Source organism: Drosophila nasuta, chromosome 3 (assembly GCF_023558535.2).
Source record: "Drosophila nasuta strain 15112-1781.00 chromosome 3, ASM2355853v1, whole genome shotgun sequence".
Lineage (NCBI taxonomy): Eukaryota > Metazoa > Arthropoda > Insecta > Diptera > Drosophilidae > Drosophila > Drosophila nasuta.
Window position 1 is genome coordinate 46069147 of NC_083457.1, and position 18326 is coordinate 46087472.

At 38.5% G+C, this 18326-nt stretch overlaps 1 protein-coding gene across 1 annotated transcript in view; it reads left to right on the forward strand.

The window, feature by feature from the left end:
- The first annotated feature begins 741 nt into the window (after positions 1-741).
- LOC132791071 (titin) overlaps positions 742-18326 on the forward strand; it is a 34280-nt gene continuing 16695 nt past the window's right edge. Inside the window, 5 exon segments of the mRNA XM_060799854.1 lie at positions 742-901; positions 2265-2775; positions 14195-14317; positions 14377-15684; positions 15740-16081. Coding sequence (XP_060655837.1) covers positions 2512-2775; positions 14195-14317; positions 14377-15684; positions 15740-16081 — 2037 coding nt within the window. The 5' untranslated portion in view covers positions 742-901; positions 2265-2511.

The window sequence follows — 18326 nt, forward strand, 5'->3', positions numbered from 1 at the left end:
CCCCTTCCTCTTCCTCTTCAACTTTGTTGCAACTGTTGCGATCAGCAGTCGAGCATTGCCTGCCACACGCATTTTGAAGCACTCAAGTGGCGGAAAACCCCGATCAAATCGCCAGAGAACGAAAGAGGGAGAGAGGAAAAGTGGGGTGTGTGTTTGTGTTGGCAAATGGGATGACTATTGAATGCGGGCGGGCGGCCGCCTGTTGCATTCTATTAAGACACGATGCCAGTCAGGTTGTTCTCGTGGTTATGCTGTGGCTGCCTTTTCGCTGTCTCTCTGTTATTAAAGTACAAGCTATACTTGAGTTATTGTTGTTGTCGTTGTTATTGTTGTTGTTGTGGTTGTTGTCGCGGCGCAGGGCATTAAAAATTGAAATCATGAATTAACGACGCAACGAATGCCAAGAGCACTTGTTTATTTATGTTATCTTCCCCACTCACACTCTTTCTCCTTCGTTCTCTCTTTCTCTCTTGCACACAACAACAAGGGGGAGCCGGCTTTGCGAACTGAGCTCAAAGAGCAACAAGAGCGAAACGGTCAAGTGCCGGGTTAGCTTTTGCCAGTGCCAAACTAAGCTCAAAGAGCGTGAGCGAAACGGTTAACCGCTCTCGCAGACAATTTAACCCGATCGGGCAGGCAACCAGACAGCAGACTAACCGATCAACCGATTTGCCAGCTGCCTTCGTTTGGGTCTGTTGCCGTTTCGGTTTGCTTCGCATGTTTCAGTCTTGTTCGAAGTTCGCGTCGTTCGGTTGTTGGGCACGCGGCGCGCGCGCGTGTTTCTCTCTCTTTCTCTCACACTGTCCGTTTGCCGTTTGGCTCCGTTTTGTTATTTTAAAAAATAAATATACAAAAAAAAACTACGAATAATGTGCGAATAATGTAAATTTGGCATAAAAATGTAAATGAATTTGTTTTGTGACGCCAATAAATTAGCAACTAACGACATTGAGAATGCAACATAAATTATATACAAAAATATTTGAAATACAAACAAACCGAAAAAAAACATCTAGTTATAATAATAATATTGTGAAAATATTGTGTTCTAATTTTGTTGCTGTTGTTTTGGTTTCGTTCAGTTCTGTTCTGTTCGCAACGACCCTCAAAACCCATTGAATAAAATAAAATAAAAATGAGATGAAATAAAATGACAGACAAATGGCAAAAATGACTTGAGCAAATATCATTTTCTCTGCCTGTCACTTAGTTTTGACAATTGTCTGGGGCAACAGGCAGCAGTCAACAGGCAACGAAATTGTGGCAACCACCACGCCCCATCTTCCAGGCTGTAGAAACTTTTATAGTGGCCCGAATGGCTATATTTAGAAATCTGACAGAAAAGTACAATTAAAATAGTTTACATTTGCGCTTCGACTGTTTCGGGGGGCTATTAAAGTCCAAAATATTTTCAATTGAAAATTGAGAAAAATGAAAAGCAACATGAATTACCTAATGCCACAGCCGCTCGCACACATGAATTTTCTTAAGGGGGAAGGGGGCAGAGCACATTGCGTATGCGTAATATTTCAAAAATAAATGCAAAAGCTGCCATAATTTTGTGTAGCGCAACAGCAGCAGCGATTGCAATTGATTGAACGGATGACTGAGATGGGGCATAACGTTGGCCCAAAAGGTTAGCATGCAACAATTGGCACATGTGTCTGCCGCGAGTATCTCAAAGATACAACAACAGCAACAGCAGTGAGCGAGTGATTAGCCTGACGCACATCCGCACAAAATGTGGGCTATTCAAACAGAGACTGAGGCATCAAAAATAGCGCAAATTCAAGCATTGTCATCGAGAGCAGCATCGAGCACGCATCAAAGGCGAAATGTATCTGAGACCAATATGCAGAGCAAAGCAAAGCAAAGCACAACTACACATTAGTATACTAGCTATAGAGAGCGTATATATATATAATTATATACACATAGACATTGTTGTGCTTTAGTGTACAATAATAAACAGCTAGGCAGCAAGCAGCATGAAGTCATAGTCGATTTATTTGCCATAGTTTTTGTCAGTACTCGGTCTGCTGCTCTCTGAGAATCTTCTAACGATTCCTAGACGATCGGCGCGATCAGACGATCGCCAGCATTGATAGCGTGCGCGACAAAAGCGAGGAAAATTTGCAAACAGCAAACGAACGAACAACGAAACACAAAACACAAAATCAACGTTAAACATTTACTAACCTGAACAACAGCAACAACAACGCGACTAACAAACAAAAGTGCCCTGTACATAATTTATGTTGCAGAGCTTAAAAACCATAAACAAAATGCACAGCAACTAAGCGAAGGAGAGAAACGAAACGAAAACAAAACAAAAGAAAACTAAACGGGAAAGATTAAACGACGCCCACGCAAAACATACAAAACTACACGTAGCCGCTAAGCCGACAACTACAACAACAACAGTAACAACAACAACACTCAACACACTCTACACTCCACAACTGACAACAACAACAACAACAACAACAACGACACTTGGCAGCCGCAAACATGGAACGTCGCCAAACGTTAGACTCATCGATGTCTTCACTCTACTCGGCCAGCTCCTCGAATCGCCAACAGCAACAACAACACCAACAACATCACCAGCCACAGTCACAATCCCAGCTAGACGCCTTCAATTATTCAGCAACAATGTCATCATCATCGCCAACGCCAAGCCAGGCAACCAACTGTTCCTCCCTTCGTGCCACAACCATCGGCACCGTTGTCGTCCGCTGCGGACCCATCCAGCTGGTGATAGCGCTCTTGCAAGTGAGTTGTTGTTTTTCATACTTTTCTCTCTTCGTCTTTGTCTTCTACTCCTTCTCCTCTTGTAGTTGTTGTTGTTGTTGCTAGCAAAATAACATACACAGAGTTGCACAGATACCAGGAGATAACTCCTGGCACCCGAAAAACTCGCAAAATGCTGCCCGCAATTTATGCAGTTGGAGTCTACGAAGATCTCCCATTTACATTTTGTTGTGAATTCGCAAAACTAAACTAAAATTGTTCTGACAATTGTCACAGCATGCATAAATAACAAGAGAGCACATATCTCTCAAATAGTCTATGTTTATTTATGATTAGTATTCGTGAGTTCGAATTTGAATCTAAATTCATATTCAACTTACGAGCAACATATTTAGAAGGGTAATATAAGATTATCCAAGTTCAGGAACTTCATAAGCTGTTCTAGTTCTAGTCGAAGACCCAGTTAAATATATTCGCCTACAAAAAAGTATAGCACTAAAAATTGAATGTTTCTTTATACCTAGTCGAAGTAAAATCAAATTCATTTTCTACTTTTGGTGTTTATACTTAAATTTCATTATTATTATATTTAACTTCAATAAGCGATGACCACAAAATTTTGTCATCTCTTTTAAAGCACTTGCTTTTAGTATATCAACAGTATCAATATACCTAATGTAAACTTCGGTATATTTTATCATTTGTTCTGTAGTTGCTTTGTCTGACCATCTGACATACTTTGTACTTTATGGTAAAATTTATATGTAGTAATATATCAATATACCAACTATAGCCTTTGGTATATCTCAGCATTTCTTCTGTATACTAATTTGGTATATTTTAGGAATAATACCGCACCGTTTTGCTTTTATTGAACGTGAAACGTATCTCAGTCGAATCCCCTCAACTAGCTTTCTTACTTATTCTTTTTTAAACCACAACTTTAAAATAGCATTAAGAACAAATTCAATTCATGACTTCCAACTCACTCTTCTATTGTTTCGTTATCTATTCTATCACAAAATTCAATATTCACCATAAACTGTCTAACATAGTATCCGCACAGTTGCTGCTTATTCTTTGCAAGTGTTAAGTCATCTATATATTTACTTATTGGCATAACGAAAATTGTGTACACGAGATTTTCTCAAAAGTATTTTCACCTATTGCGGCATTTGCTGCAAATCTAGTGAGGCATGAGGCCAAATATTCGTATTATTTTTGGTCTCAGTAACTAAACTAACTGTAGCTTGAACTTGGCATTGGCTTCTGGGGACTTCGGAATGAAGCTCAAAACAAATTGCAAATAAAAGTCGAGTATTTGATTTATACTTTTATTCTGTTTGTATTTTCTACTAATTCCCCCCCGCAACCGAAAAAACTGGTTTTATTTTGGCTGTTTAAACCGGCTTTAATATAATTTCCGTGCCAATTAGCGCATTGGGAGCTCAAACAACGAAAGCAAAAGTTGTTGATAGTCGCTTTAAATTGGCGTTTGAGTGTATGTGTGAGTGTTTGTGTGTGTGTGTGTGTGCGTATTTGAAACAAAAACAAAAGGTTCAAGGTTGTCTGACATCAGCAGCAGAGTCAGAGAGTCGCAAAGCGTGCGCGTTCTAACGTGACAAAAGAAATGTATCTGCAAGATACTTTTTGGCAATTAGGCGCAGCTGCTACCTGCCCCCCAAACAATAAAAAACAACAAAATATAAATAAAAATTTCGAAAAAAGAAGGCGACCACAAAAACTGCTTCACAAAGTGAAAACTGGTAGCAAAAAAATACGAGAGGCGAAAAAGCTAAAGAAAAGAAAAATGTTAAATCAATGAGAAACTTTAGGCCTCACATGCGTAAGCGAACTTGAGGCTGCCAATCTGTGGCCTGAACTTGAGATTCAGATTGAAAGATTGAGAAATGGAAGCGCTACAAGTTTCATGTCCCAGACAACAGCAAAAAAACACAGCACACACAGCACACAACGAGCAGCCTTCAATAATTATAGACGAGGCAAAGAAGGTTTATGGCACAACAGGCATTATTTTTCTCTCTCTTCCATTTGTCTTTCCCCCCTTTTGTATCTTTTCTTTTTTTTTTTTTTTTGTTGTTCATTCAACCCGCTTTGGCAAAACTCATTGAAATTTTGGCCACTTTGTGCCACATTCTGAACACTCCACACATGTGTTTAGCATTCGATTTGATTTACACGCAGTCTTCTTTTTTTCTCTCAGATTCTTTTTTTTTTGATTTTCTGTGAGTTTGGCGCGTCTGCAAAATGCATGACTCAGTTGAGAATACATTTTTGTTTGTGCTTTTCAACACGTTTTCTACACTCTATATATATTCGATATTTATATATATATATAAATTTGTATTGCATGTGTGTATTTTCCATTAAATGGAAACAATTTGAAAAGTTTTGTGCATTCAACTGTTGGCAACAATTTAATTGATTTGTTGTTGTCGACTTACCTGGGCGAGAACTCGATCTTTTTCACTCTCTCGCTGCCACCAAAAAAGTGTTGAAAATAAACACACAGGTAAACAAATTAGCAGATTATTTGGGGAGCAGCTGAAAGAAACAACAAAAATGTATAAAAACAAATAGGAAAGCTAAAGACGAGTGTGCTCGACTGTGAGATACCCGCTACCTATATTGAATAAAAGCAAAACAGTGCGGAATTGATTTTAAAATATACCAAATTAATATACCGCAAAACTATTAAAATATACCAATCAAGATATACCATAAAGCTATTAAACATAAATATACCGAATTAACATACCTCAAAAATACTAAAATATACCAAAGGCTTTATATTACTAGAATTATACATTCAAAATATACCATAGAGTACAAAATATACCAGATTGACAGTCATAGCTACTAAATATAAACAAATCAAATGAATATACACAAAAAATAATAGAGAATACCAAAGGCTATAATTGTTAAATTGATATAGATCTACATACAAAATATACCATAGACTATACAATATACCAGATTGTCAGTCAAAGCTACCAAACATAAATATACAGAATTAATATACCTCAAAAATACTAAAATATACCAAGGGCTATGTTGATTGAGGTATACATTCAAAATATACCATAGAGTACAAAATATACCAGATGAATGAATATACAGAAAAATATTAGAAAATACCAAAGGCTATAAATTAAATTGATATATGTAGTTATACATACATATAGAGTATAAAAAATACCAGATTGTCAATCAAAGCTACCAAACATAAATATACCGATTTAATATACCTCAAAAATACAAAAATATACCAAATACTATATATTGATAGAGTATACCAGATTTTCAGCTAAAGTTACTAAGACCCTTAGTAGGTGTTTTTCCCCATACAAAGAGTATCTTAACAAACTTTACTTTACACTCTATATAGAGATGTCTTCTTCTGCCAGTTAAATACATTTCATAGAGTAACCCAATTATAATACCCTTCTTACCCTTCCTATAGCGGTAGCGAGTATAAAAAATACAAACAGATGTAGACATCAGCAGACTTCACAGAGATATAAAGGAAAGAAGGCGTGTTTCGTTTTAAAGAGTTATTTCGATTCTTCTCGATGAGCTCAGTTTTTTCTTTGCTTTGTTATTGTTATTGTTCAACTAAATAGTAGATGTGTGTGTAGCTGGCAAATGGCAGAGGGAAGCGGAAGCACAAATACAAAAAACTTATGCTCAGATTAAAGTTTTCATCTTTTGTCTAAACAAAAAGAGAACTATGCAAATAACGCACTCGTTTTCAAGTACAAGCACTCAGACTATATATATTCATTTGAATAATACTGATGTCAAAGTTGGAAAACTTTAGTAGAGTCTTATTTCTTTTTTTGTATGCCATGGCATGGAAAAGCTTTCAACATGCCGCCCAACCCTTGGCTAATAAAAAACCATTTACTAGACACATGTAACTCTTGGGCAACGCATCAATCTCATCAAGAATAAGGTCTGTGGAAATTCCATATCTGTTTGGGTAGCAATGTTTGTTGTTATTGCACAAACATAGAGACTGTAAATAGTTTTCCATACGAAATTAGATGCTTTTTAGGTATTCCATTTTCCGATTCCGATTTGGGCCACACATTTGTATCTCTTTTATTTTGTTGCTGCGAATATTTACTACTACAAGCCATTAAAAGCCATATTCAAGCAGACCAACAGAAAAACTTCAAAAAGATTTACATATTTTGTTAGTCTAAATAAACAGTCGAAATTTCATGAAGCGTGCCACAGAACAGACAGACAGACGGACAGACAAATGGATGGATGGATAGACACCTCCAGCTGCTCCATAATTGGAACTAATGCGCGAAATTAATTTGGCATTAGCCTTAGTTAAAAACGAAAGAAACAAAAACACAATTTAATGTATGCTTTTGATGAGTTTTGTGTTGTTGTTGAGCAAGGGAATTGGGGCGGAAAGGCGACCTCCTTTCGAGGGTATCTTCAAAGCTTAGTTCTTAGCTGATCTCTACACTGATCACTGATTAGATTGTGTGTGCTCTGATTTGGCATCGAAGCGCATCGCTGGGCCTCAAAAGGAAGCCAGCACTAATTGAATTTATGGCAATTTCATTTGTAAAACTCTTGGCTTTTCACTCATAAATTGCTCACTCACACACACACATGGATATCGTGAGCATTAGTTATGTGCCGTCGCTTTGGGGCTGGCGTGGGTGAAACGGCTGCAGCTGCGCAAAAAAGCCAAAGCCAAAGCCAAAGCTAATGCCAATGCCAAGAGACATGGACAAAAGAGAGCTAAAGCTGGAGTCTGAGCTGGAACTCAGACTTCCAGACTGTGGGCCAAAAGAAAGCCGTATGCCAAGTTAGAGAAATGTTTACGACGCTTGGCAGGCACATAAATTTTACGCATGAAAAGCTGCGCATTCCTCTCCAGCACTCTACAACAGCAACAGTGAGTGCTGGACTCGTGGACGACGAGGGATGGACGACATGTAAAATCACAGCATGCCTCGTTGTCACTGTGATTTATTGCTCAGCGATCCTAAAGTGTGATTTGCGGCTCAATTATTCAGCACAGGAAATGCAAGAGAGTCGTGAAAATTCCAGCTACAACTTCGCATTAAGAGATGGCTTATAAATAAAGCCATGTCTCGCAGATGACTTGAATTTGACACTGAGATATCAATAATAGTATGAAAAATCGTAACAAGCATGGAAAACTCATTCATTTTGTTGATGAAAATGAATAATTCTGATTTGCCCAACAATAATATTTCAATAGCAAATGAAATCACAAACAATGTGATCAAATAATTACTATTTCATGACTAGCTTTTAAAGTTGTGTAATTTGAATTTGACATTGAAATATAGATCAATTATAACAATTACAAAAGTTTAGCATAAATTGTTTGCACATTAGCCTGTGAATTTCCCATAATAAAAGCATAAAATACATTTAAAATTGAATAGAATATGATTTAACTTCAAATTTGAATTTGACATTGATATATTATTAAAGATGCTGTAATTCAACTCTAATTCTATAAATAAATAATACGCTTTCAATGTCGATCAAATATTATCTACAAATTGCATACAATCTGATAAAAATTAATGTTTAGCATCTATTTCTCAATAATCTTACAAGTCAAATCATGATATTAGTCTAAGCCTGAATGAGGTTGAATTACTTAAAAAATCTAAAATCTACAGAAAATATATAATTTTTGAGGAAATTGGCATCGATTACATAATTTCAAAGTCAAATATCTAAAAATCCTTAAAAATATTAAGAATTGTAGACAATCATAAAAAGAAATTCATGACAAAGTTAAATCATTAATCTGAAAAAAAAAATGAAACATTTTGGATAATAATTAAAAAATTTCAACATTAATCCGTAATAAAGTAAATATTTCGGACTTAACTTAAAATTGAAAATGAAAAATTTGTAATTGGCATTGTTTTATTTCAATGTTGTCTAATTTGATTTGAGTGAATGAAGTGTGAGACCCTATTCATAAAATTTCGCTACAGTTACTATCTGGTATTTGTTATATAATAACTTATCTTATCTTTTATTTCTTTCCGCTACCATTATCAACTGTAATATCTAACTGAATATGAACTCTATCTCTACTATTATCAACTGTTATATACTATATAACTGAATATGAACTCTCTTTCTACTATATTTAACTGAGAATGAACTTTTGCAGTTTCGTTGCCCCCTTTTTATTATGTTTAGTTTTTATCGCCTCTCAGTTGCATTAGCATAACTGTGTAGCTGGAAAAAAGCGTGTTGATGCAGCCCTAACATGTTGCATTCACACCAAGAGGTGGCGCTGCATGTTGTCAACATGTCGCTGGCATTAAAAATAATGTATTCTATGCACCGCGATGCAGATGGCAAAGTCCAAGCCGGTCTTTTGGCTCGATTTTATATCTATGACTGGACTTTAATGCGACTGGCTTCTACTTAGCGCTAACTGACAAAACAGTTTTGGCACGCACTGATTGATAATCGGAGAAAAGTCAAAGCCAAGAGCCTGACTTGGAGCCTGCTTTGGACTGCCCAGTTATCCAGTTATCTATCTGCTGGCTAAAAGGAGCTGGCTGCCTCACAAAGCAGCTGCTGTAATTACCCTCGATGCGGGCACGTTTCTGTTATTTTTTTTAGTGGTGCGCTGGGGGAATTGGGAGATGCGAAATGTATTGCATGTTTACATGAAAACTGATATTTGCCGATAAACGTTCAATGAAAGTCGTTGTGGCTGCAACGGCAACTGTGGAAACTGCGGCTGCATTTATTTTTTTTCGGCTCTGTCTGCAGTTCGTGGTTAGCAATTTGTACAAACAATTATAGAAATTATCTTTCGCTTGGCTGCGAATTAAATTGAAATTTAAATTGCATTCGATTGCGACGTCGCGATTGTGTCCTCTCTCATAATTTTTCATTCGTTTCACTGGGAAAAATGCAGCAAGAGAAAGAAAAACTTACACTCATACACACACACACTTACTTGTTGTATTTGTAGTTGTAAATAGTCGCGTACCTGAAGTGTAGGGGCATTATTTATAGAACTCAAAAGTCTGACATCACACGCGAGCGACGCGCATTAACCTTTGTTAGATCATTAAGTTGGCGCAATGCAAATGAATGGGAAAATAACAACGACGGCAACAACAACAACAACAACAAAAAAGCGCGATGATTTTATGACAAAATCAAGTCAAGTTGAACCGGGTTGCCAGACAGCGCGATGCTCTACATCACGATGTACGAATTGTAGCAGTCAGCTTGCGTCAGCCAACCAATGTGATCAATCGAGTAGCGCACGACGCGGCAGAGCATAAAAATAAACACACACACACACACAAGCGCGCGCGAATAAAAACAACGCATCACACTTGGGGACAAACATTTGCATATTCGCATTTGTCAATTTTGTTTGCTCTCTATCAATTCACACTCACAATATGATAATGCTAATTCTGCTAATGCTAATGTGATTTTTATAGTTTTCACTATTTGTATAAACTTCTTTGTATTCTTACAATTGGCATGCAGCAGCAGCATTGAATGGGGTTATGTTCACACACATGCGGCTGGTCAGAGATAGTGTTTGATTTATGCTATTTCAATAGGCCAACACTTAATTGGCATTCAGCAAACACATTTATGATTTTTTTATAGCGTGCAAATTGTAAAGTGCAAGGACAGCTTTCGCGAATTCACAGAAACGAACACAAAAAAATAAACACCGCCGTTTTATCACTTTGCAAACTTTGTACTAAAAAAGTGCTGCCCATCAACTGGGTCGCACTATTTCAATAAAAATGCTGCCTGACTGACGGATAACAGGATAATTGCAATAAAATATGAAAAATATAATTAATATGCTTAAAACTGAAAGCCGATAAAAATAAATCGCTTTCAATTAACTGCAGCAGCTTTGACAGTCAATTGACGAATTACACACATTTAATACCCATTTAATGACGTACTTAGTGGGCATCTGCAGTAGCCTGTCTGGCAACGCTGCAAAAGAACCGTAAAACAATTGGAATTTAATCCACGCCAATTTACTAGTGTGTGTGGAGGAGGCGACAGCAAATTGCGTCGCGTGTCGTGTCGAGAATTGGCAATTGTCTGATTGCTGTCAATTGGCAAAAATAAATCGCGATTCGCGTAAATCGCAAAACTCTTCTACGCCCACGCAAATGGGCGTGCACAAGTTTGATATGCTCAATCAAAGTTGGATCAAAGCCGAAAGTAATGAAAGAGAGCGCCAAAATAGCAGAAAACAAAAGCCTCTGAAGAAACGCTCAATGATTTCATACAAACGATAACAACGTCAAGGTAATTTTATATCGAAATCGTGTTCTGCTCGCGCTGCTGCCAAGTATTAATTTAAGAAAACAAAAAAGCCAAAAACGTGTTTGGCCTAAGCGCCGCTTACACTTTAATGTGAGTGGCGAGTGTATGTGTGTGTGTGAGTAGAACCTTGTTGCCTTTGGGGGAAGAGGCATTATATCATCGATCGGTTGCTTTGCTGGTACGTATCCCTAAAACTTGACATGATCGTCTAAGACTTCCGTCTCGTTATTACATACAAATTGCAGAGTTATGTCCAAGCACATTTTCATGCTTTCAGTTTGTGAAATATGATTCAATTGTTTCGCAATGTAAATGCGTGAATACTGCGCCTGAGTGTTATTCGAATACACTCAGTTATGGTCTGGCTGTTTATAGTGATGTCATAGCCATATATGGTTCATATTTCAGTTAGACGACTGTGACGTGATTTTCATTTTTCTATTTTCGTTTTTGTCCGTTACATCGTGTTGAGTTATCTCTTCATGCACTCGCTACAAATTCAAACATGTGTACAGTGACACCTCTATTAAACGGACAACTATATTAGGAAGCGGTTTTAGAACAATTTCGCTTCTTTGGATACAAACAGAAGTCAATTTAAATAATTTTATAGAACAAACATCAAAATAGATCCTCACTTAATCTATCTTTAATTTAATGTAATTAATTAACATCACATGATTTGCTATTAATGACGATAATATAGGAAAGTCTTAAACAATTTTTATCCGTCTGATGAGAGTGTTCCCCAGTATCTCTAAAAAAGTGTCCACCTGAAGATCCGCTTAATACAACTGTCTGCTAGCAGAAGTTTCACTGCAAAATATTTATTATTTTTTTAGGTTTTCAATTTAAAAATCTTTTTAAGATGGAAAAGCTCTTAAGAAGAAGATTTGCAATCTTCGTTTGAAACTATTTTTTTTTCTCTCTGTGTAAAAATAATCTATAATCTTGCACACAGAAAAGAGGCCAAACTATGAATGTCCAACAAAGTCAGTTCTCACTGTACGCACTTGTCTGTTTTGCATATTGAAAACTCACTCACGTCGCAGTCACAGTCAGCGTCGCTGCTCACGTCGCTGTCGCAGTCGCAGTTGTTGTATGCCCCTGAGGCGCCAATGGTGTAATTTCAATCTAATAGCACGGTTATTAGTTTCCATTGTAATTGATTGATTACTGTCATTAGCTCCGATGACTGCCTCGATGGCGGGCTCGATGATCTTGAGCAGTCCGACTCATCAAAACTGAAGAGCAGCTGTGCAGCTCGCTCTATCTCTATCTATTTATCTCTCTTTCTCACTCTTTCTATATCAAATGTTGGCCCTCTGCAAACATATTAAAGATCAATTTAATAGACATCTAAACGATGCGCCCTTCCCTCGGAGTTCAAATCAACTCGATTTGAAATTGAAAATAGGTTTAAAGATGCCTCGTTTGTTAGATCGTAAAAATGCGACAAAAGCGACAAGCTGCTTGAAAACAACATTTCGAATTATGTTCGTGAGTCGTGTCGCATCAAATTAACGCCCACGCTTTGTTTTCCCCCAAGTATTTCGCTGCGCTTGAAATGTGGCAACCAGAGGAAGAGAGATGGAGAGAAGAGTGAGAGATTGGTGGCAATGGCTTTCACTGAAGAAGTTTTCTGCTTCCCGGACTGCGCACATAACTTTGGCCAAATATGTAAGTTAGATGTCTGTGTGGAAGGGGCAGAGTCGCGAGCCGTGAGTTGCAACACATGCAACACAACATCCCAACAGGAAAAATCTAACGGATGCCATTACCATATAAAGACAATGCTGACCTTCATTGCAATCACAAACACACACAGTTCCATTGGTGCTGAAAGATCTGTTCTTTTTTCCTCACCTACTGCTCTCGCTGACTCGCCTCGTGGACTACCAAAATTAGAAGCTGCTGTGCAACATTGTCTGTCGTCCAGGTCTAAGCAGGTTTCTCGCACACACACAGAACACACATCTTGGACAATGTCAGCGACAAGTTTCATGAATGAGAACGCAGCGTGACTCGGAAAAATGCCAAAGTCAAACACAACACTGAACGATTTCCAAACCCTTTTCTTCAACCGAACTATTTATGCAAGATGCAAGTATTATGCAAAATTCCATCTTTAACCTCGTATCGATTACTTTTCGCAATAGAATATCAATTTTATTTGTTTGTCCATGAACATTCGCCAAATAATCTTATTTTGTTTGTAAACAATTTTGAGATTTCTCGAGTTAAGCTGATGGGAAGCAGATGATCAAATTTCAACAAATTGATCGTTTGATTAATTTCGGTTTGTTTCTCGATTTAAATTGAATGACTGCCAATCATTTGATTTTTCTTCGAATTGGAGATTTTAGTTGTTGAGTAGCAGATGATCAAATTTCAACAACATTTTTTCTTCAGCTAATTTCTTTGGCTTTCTTTAAATAAATTGACTGAAAGTCAATCTGCACCTAGTTGCTTTGATTGCTTACTCTATAGTAGAAGTGGAGTATCAAAAAGTTAAGCATGTTTTTTACACTTTGTGATATTGTGATTTAAATGGGTTACTTTTTGTTTAACTTAGGAAATTCAATGAGTTGATTTAATTCCTAGTTTTTGGAAGCAAGTTTCTTCGAGCTTTCCTTAATGAATTAACTGACTTATTTGGAAAGTGTTTTAAAATCCCTTCATAAGCCAGAAAGGATAACAATTTTTATATTTCGATTGTATTGTGATAATTAGTTGCCGGGAAGTTAGTTTCTTCCCTTTATATATATGAAGTGGATCGAGGAAGTTAGTTTCGTCTCCTTATATTATATATAAAATAATCGATTAGGAATCCCTTCGTCTCTTTAGAAGCTTAAAACGATAAAGACATTCGCTCTCGTAGTCGAGTTATTCCGTTATTATATCTCCCAAAGATGAGCAAGATTTAATTTATCTGTGATGTTCAGACTTTAAATGATGGGAAGTTAATTTCTCTACTTCTCCAATACCTTGATTAGTTCCTTTAGGAGTTACTATTATTTTCTCGTTGTATACGACCATATTGCTTTAATTTCATTTGCAGAGTCCTGAAAAGATCTACATCAAAGTAGTTGAGCTGGAGCCAAAGATCACAGCGCTGGGCGACAATTTTGACGACTCGCTGCAAATGCAACGAGAACACGATGAAACGCTGCGAAATCTACAGGTAAATCTCCCCAAGGGTAACTCTCATAGAAATCCCACTAAATAACTTCCCCATCTCAGAACCTGCCCGGTCCCATGGATGAGTTTGTGCAAAAAGCCGACAAATTGCTCGCAAGCAAACGCATCAGCTCAGAGCTGGTCAATGCCATGGCCGACACACTGAACATCATCTGGCAGGACATATTGAATCTGCTGCAAGATCGCCAACACATTCTGCATCTGTGCACACAGTTTCACGACAAGATGACGCTGTGTTTCCGTCGCATGGATCAACTAGAAGAAGCGTGCAGCGAGTCGATGACACCCACAGATGTGGCGGGCGTGCAAGAGTTCCTCAACAAATTCAAGCAGCTGCGCATCGACATGCTGACTGGCGTCATGGCGGCACTCAAGGATGGCAACGAGTTGCTGGCACAGCTGCAAGAGCTGGAGAAGCTCGAGACACTGGACACCAGGCCGGAGCACATCAAGCGCGATGCCACTCGAGCGGTGCACCAGGTGCAACAGTGGCTCGAGGCGCTGCACGATCGTCGCAATGCTTTGGAACTAGCTTGGCAGACGCGCAAGACGCAGTTGGAACAGTGTTTGGCTCTAAAGTTGCTGGGGCGCGAGCTCATTGAGCTGGAATCAGCGCTGCAGCAGGCCAGGCATGAGCTGAACTCCATGTACAGTTTAGGAGAGTGCGAGCACTCGGCGAATCAGACTCTGCTCAAGTATCGCGAGTGGAAGCAACAGGCGCTGCTTTTGCGGGATCGCGCTTTAAAGATCACACGCGCCAAGGAGAAGGTGCAAGCATCCGGTCACTTGGCGGGCGAGGAAGCGTGTGCCAGAGCTTACGCTGTGCTAAGCGGTTGCACCGAGCATCTGGATGTTGTGGATCAGCGCGAGCATTGGCTGCAACTGTCGCGTGACTTCTTTGCCAAGGCGGAGCATACGCTCAGCGTTCTAGAGAAACTCGAACTGGAGTTGGCCAGCGTCAAGTTGCCCCCAAATTCACCCGAGAGTTATGCCATGTATGCGAAGGTGTCGCGTGACGTGCGCAACTTCACGGAGGAGCCACTGCGTCTGGGTTACAGCATTCTAGATGAAGTGGGACGCACGCAGCCGGAGACTCAGGGCATTAAGCGTGTGCTCGATGAGTTGGAGAATCGCAAGGCGTACATCGAGGGCATCTGTGCCAACAGCAGCGAGGATCACGAACGTGTGCAGCGTGCACTCAACGAGTTTCTCTCGCAACACAACGAGCTGCTCGCCTGGTTGCGTGCCTCGGGTCAGTTGCAGCTGCAGCAGAGTGTCAACATGGGTCGCAATCTGCAGCAGGCCAAACAGTTTCTGCTACAGCATCACGAACTCATGCAGGATCTGGAGGTAAGTTACGGTTGAGGCGTAAGGAAACTTTACTCATGACAAACTTCGCTTGCAGATCAAAGGCGAACTCATCAATCTGCTGCTCGAATCGATTAAACAGCATCTGGAGTCGTTGAGTCCGCAGCAACGTTACGATGTCGACTCCAAGGCGGAGGCATTGCACAAACATTGGATTGAGCTGAAGGATTTGGTGTTGAAGCGCGTCGATTATGTGTCGCTGCTCATTGAGTTCTTCGAACAGGCCAACGAGCTCTCTAGTCAACTGGATCATCTGCAGCGACAGCTGCAACAGACACCAGACGAGCACAAGCTGCAGTTCCTACAGGCCACTTGGGCCAACATTGCCGGCAGCTATGCGGAACTCAAATCGTCCGGCCAGCGATTCATCAACTTGAAAGTCTGTATCGGTATCTATAACACATCCTCAACCTCATCCTCCTCCTCATCGTGTATTTAGTTGGAATTCTCTAATGTCAGGCTAGAGCTTTGCATGCAATGCTTCGCTACACTTTAGTTTAGTATAGTTTCCATCTTTTTTTGTTGTTGTACTAACCGCTGATGTCAGCTGCTGACAGCTTGCACATTTGCCAACGTCTGCCGCTGTCCATCAGATCCCGAGACCAACTCGCGACTTGTCCCAAACTGTCTCTAATATACTGTGCTGTTCCAACGTGATGCAACGTTTGCTATTTTTAGCATCGCGTCTGCGATTTGCAAAATAGTCGACATCTTGACGCGGATGCCGCAGCTTTGTTTATTTCCCCCAAAAAAACATTTTTAATAGATTCATCAGGAGGATTGTCATTTCAGTGCAGGGGGATAATCATAGAAAAGCTACACGTTAAACAGACAGGGATAATTTAGTGAATAGATAAATACATTAGATGCATCTCAAAAGACTTGCACTTGGAGGAAGACTAATATTCTTAAAAGCAGATGAGTTCCTTAATGAATTAGGTAGAAGATAATTGCAGCAGGTGTTCGCCGCAAAATAGAATACGCAATGATGAATGATGAAAAGAAAGATAATAGTTTAGTGGATAGAAAGCTGAAGAGTATTTTTAGAGAATTTTAAATAATAAATAATAAATGAAAGATAAAGCTAAAGAATATTCTTACAACTTAAGGGAAATAATATTTATGAATAGAATAATTGCAGACAAAATTTTGAATAGTTTAAAATATATTTGGGTAATTTTTTGTAAAAAATGTAGCGAACCATCTAAAGTTCAAAAAATATACAAATACTTTTTTTATTTTGAGTAAAGACAAATCTTATAGCTCTTGATTAGCACTTTGATTATAGCTACGAATGATTATGGAATTTTTTCTGTTTTTAAGATAATTGCAAAAATTAACTAATTTATTGGCAATCCACAAAATTAACGAATTTACCGTAAAATAGAAAAAGATTCTCAATTCAATCTTAGCTATAATTATAGTGGCAATCCAAAACTATAAAAATAAGCTTTACTTATTTTTAAAATTGTTTTAGTTTATGTTTTTTTCATTGTAAATAGTGTCGCACGCGACAAATTCCGCAAGAAAATTATCCAAATTCATTTGGAAATTTGCTGCTTATTGTAAAATCGATGAGTTTTTTAATTGAAAGTGCTTTGGAAATGACGTTGCAAACGCACTTGAATTGTCAATTTCAAGTGGATTTATAAAATTTGTAGATGAAATGTTTGGTAAACAAGTCACTTGAAGTTGAACAGAATTTGTACATAATGAAGTTTAATCATGCATTCAACACATTTATAACAGTTAGTTCTGTTATACTTGTAAATTTAAAGCAATAACCAGAGTAAAATGTTATAATTATGAACTGCAAATCGAGAAACTACACTTTGACTAAGTACATCTTTAAGCTGCTTCTAACTTCTTTGTCAGCGTAATGCAATAACTCAATCAACGATTATTGCTTCGCTTAGTTGCAAGTATATTTTCCACCTGCGGCTCTCAGAATACCAAGCTATTTCGCTTTCGATGATTGCAGCCAGCCAAGTCAGCTTGCAATTTCTGTTTGGCAAAGACTGTGGTGCATAAATTGCATACAATATGCTTCAGTTTGGTCCTAACATACTCGAGCCATAAACATATATCAGGCAAAGACAACGCCATTTTTTCGCAGTTGCGAAAAAGAAATCGCAGGGTTAGCCGGGCAGAAAAAAAGGGAAGAGCAGCAACGAGGAGGGAAGACAAAATTTTGAAATTAGAAAATTTGCTTGGCTGCCAGCGCCTCGAGTCGAGTCGAGTCGCGTCTAGTTGAGTTGAGTTGAGTTGAGTCCATAAATAAAAGCAGGCAATTTGCGCCATTTGGCTATAGATAGAGAGAGCGAAAGAGGTTGGTCTGGTCTCTGGACTCTGATGCGGCAGAAGGCGACAGACCCTGGCCGGAGGCAGATGCGTGCCACGTGCCACGCGCTTTCCACGAATTTTCCAACTTGTCAGTCAGACACTTGAGGCAGACGACGACGACCAAAAAGGCAAAACGCAAATCTCAAAATACAAAACTACAAAATATCAACCAAAAACACAAAAAAAAAAACAACACTAAAAGAAAACAGAAGAAAAGAGACAAGAACACCAACTGATTTCATTTTATTTTTATGCTATTTTTATACGACATCACATTGGGC